A 3,079-nucleotide genomic window follows, 5' to 3' on the forward strand; every position below is an offset into this window, starting at 1 on the left:
ATTAAACCCTGAAGACAAATAGTGAAGTTTATGGATAAGATGTGATGAAACATGTAAAAGTTAAACATGTATGTGTTGGTCTTGCTCTGCAGAGGAAGAGGTGGGTGCGGACCGTGTGCCTGCAGCTTGGTGATCTCCTCGGTCAGCGCGTCCTGACTCTCCTCCAGCTGCCTCTTCTTCTGCTCCATGTTCTGCATGTAGTCGGTCAGAGACTTGATCTTGGCCTGGTGCTGGACGAACGAAGGCAGCAGGTGGAAAAACCTCCAAACTGTGAATGAAGAGAGGTGGCTGAAGACTTGTGCACAGCTTACCTGTGAGATGAGCAGCTGACAGGAGGCCAGCTCCTTCTCGTTGGCCTGGATCTTGCGGTGGGCGTCGGCCTGCGCGCTCTCCAGCTGCTTGCTGCGGTTCACCAGAGACTTGACCTCTGACTTCATCTTGCTGATGTAGAGGCGAGCGACGGTGAACTCCTCCTCCACCGCCGAGCCGTTCCCCTTCGCCTCCGCATTCTGAGCCAATAGGAAAGCTGGTCAGATGTTACCATGGTTACGCAGGCGACACACAGCTCTACGTCGGCGCTTAGAACAAATCAACTTTCTCCAGCTGAACAGAAACAAAACTAGCAATGAAGAAATTAAAAATCAGGCCTGAAATCTGGGTGGACCTTCAGAGTCACATAAAGACGGTTACAAAGTTGGTCTTTAATACAAAAATACAACATTTTATCAAATATTTCTGTATAGTTTTTAGTGCAAATATGTTAGCAACTCTTGAAATAAGACAAAACTAACTTTTTTATAAGATAAAAACCTGATGAAAAAGTTTTGGCTTCACTGGCAGATTATTTCACTTCTAACGTGAAACTAGAAATTTTCATCAATGGCAGATTGATCCAGATTTGTGTTGAATAAATATTAAATTTTAAAAAGTGCAAATATCTTTCTACACTTGAAATAAGACAAAACTACAGAAAACTGTACTGATTTCATTAAATTAAAGCTGATCAGTTGCTTTGGATTAGCAGAAACTGGAACATTGATCAAATGTAATGTCTGTCGCCTGTTTCATAATTAATGACTGTTGGNCTGGAAGACAAACATGTCAGAGTTTAAATAAGTCAATAAAAACCGACAATCAGGGAGTTTGGACCAGTTAGTAGGACTTTTTTAAACATGCAGTGCGTTTTGCAGCTGGACGGCCCAAATCATGAGGGAGTGATTGAGATCTTCTGCAGTTCATTTACAGAAACCTGGAGATTTTTGCTCCCAAAACTAAAACAAGGATCATTATTGTTTGACTGGTTTGAATTTGGTTTATCCAAGTTGAAATGATCTGTTGAGAGACCTACATTATGGTCCTTGAATCGTCTGTCGAAACCCCAGACCATAACAGGACCAGATGTCCATTTCCTGCTTTCAGCCCAAATCTCAGGTCCAAGGTGTTTTATCTTACAGTAATTAGCTAAAAAAGTGTTTTTATTAAAGAGATGCAGCTTGGTTCAGGTTTTAAAAACACATTGCACAAAATGCAGCCCTGCTTTAATTGCAAACATCCCGTTTTTGTTTTGTCTGAACAGAAGATGTTCGCCTCCTCATTCGGGTTCTTCAGTTAAAGTTCAGTTTTTTATGTTTTCACTGTAAAACAACAAACTCTTGCCAAGTATTCTTGGTTGCGTTTCTAGTGCAAATATCTTAGTACATGTGAAATAAGACAAAAATAACTTACAAGTAACTTTTCAGCAAGAAAGCTTGTTTTAAGTGAATGATTCATTAAAACTGATGGAACAGAACTGGTTCCACTGGCAGATTATTTCTCTTATAATAATGAAATTGTTTCTATGCTATAAGCGAAATAATCTGCCAATATAACAAGTACTTACTGTTCTCCTGTATTTTGCTGAAAGGTTACCTACTAGTTAATTTAGTCTAATTTCAAGTGTAATAACATATTTAGACACTAGAATAAAAATACTTGGTCAGATTTTGTGTTTTTCCTCCTGCTCTGGTTCAGGTGTTAATTATAGATGCGTCTCATTAAATCTTCAGACATTAAAAAGTCTGAAAAGTGTTTTTTAAATCTTTTTCCTCTTCCATGTCGGGTTTGAAAAGCCGAAACATTTCCTGCTGCGTCTCCTCATCGATCCGTCTTTGAAGGCAGTTTGAAGCGTAGGAATAAATGTTTTGGTTTTCCTGGAGGTTTCCTCACTCTGTCAGCTCGTCCAGCATCCTCTGCTTGTCTTCGATTTCGTCCCGCAGGCGGCTGAGCTGCTTCTGATGAGCCTCCCTGTGGCTCTCCAGCTGCTCCTCCACGCTTTTCTGGAGCTGGACGCAGAAATACGCATCAGAGACGCCAAGAAAACAACAACATGTAAACATCTGGTGGTGACGCCGTCGTCACCTTCACGTCCTCGTCTCCATCCAACCTGTTGAGGTCCTCCTTTGACACATCATGTCGTTTTTCTGAAGAGAAATCATCTTTAGATTTAGTCAGCCAAGCATAAGACGATGATAAAATGAAATAAATGTGCACGAAAGTAAACAAAATCCATTATGGTGAATAAACAAGCGATGCTTGACATGGAGGAAACAAGAATCAATAAAATACTTTTGATTTTTAAGGATTCTCTCTTAAAAATGAAACTAAAACTGATATTTAAGAGAACAAAATGTAAGAAAATTCATGCGTTTTAGTTGTAACCTGCAGTAAATTAACATATTAACAAAAAGGCTTGTTTTCAGTCACTAATTCTTGAAGACAAATTACAAAGTAAAAGTTCTAGTGGTAGATTTTCTTCACTTAAATCAGGAAAAATGTCTTGTAATTTTTAAATGTATATTCAAGAATTAGTGACTCAAAACAAGCTCCTAAATTTTGCTGAAAGTTTACCTGTAAACTAGTTTTTTGGGTGTTTGGAGTAAAACAATTTGACTATTTTGCAAAGAAAAATGCACAAAAGTATCAGTTTGTAGATTTCTGCAGCTGGTATATTAAACCCTGAAGACAAATAGTGAAGTTTATGGATAAGATGTGATGAAACATGTAAAAGTTAAACATGTATGTGTTGGTCTTGCTCTGCAGA

At 38.8% G+C, this 3,079-nt stretch overlaps 1 protein-coding gene and 1 long non-coding RNA gene across 2 annotated transcripts in view; both read right to left on the reverse strand.

The window, feature by feature from the left end:
* Window positions 1-7: 7 nt before the first annotated feature.
* The window catches only part of LOC106936379 (kinesin heavy chain isoform 5C), a gene marked incomplete at its 3' end in the record, with an annotated part of 16,469 nt that continues 13,397 nt past the window's right edge, over window positions 8-3,079 (reverse strand). The window contains 2 exon segments of the mRNA XM_015017335.1: window positions 8-230; window positions 312-603. Coding sequence (XP_014872821.1) covers window positions 8-230; window positions 312-603 — 515 coding nt within the window.
* On the reverse strand, window positions 1,301-2,512 carry LOC106936382 (uncharacterized). The gene is made up of 2 exons (XR_001422122.1): window positions 2,398-2,512; window positions 1,301-2,321 (listed from the first exon to the last, which is right to left on the reverse strand). It is a non-coding gene; the product is annotated as an uncharacterized LOC106936382 (long non-coding RNA).

This window comes from Poecilia latipinna, unplaced genomic scaffold (assembly GCF_001443285.1).
Source record: "Poecilia latipinna isolate Pla-1442-1.1 unplaced genomic scaffold, P_latipinna-1.0 Scaffold2128, whole genome shotgun sequence".
Lineage (NCBI taxonomy): Eukaryota > Metazoa > Chordata > Actinopteri > Cyprinodontiformes > Poeciliidae > Poecilia > Poecilia latipinna.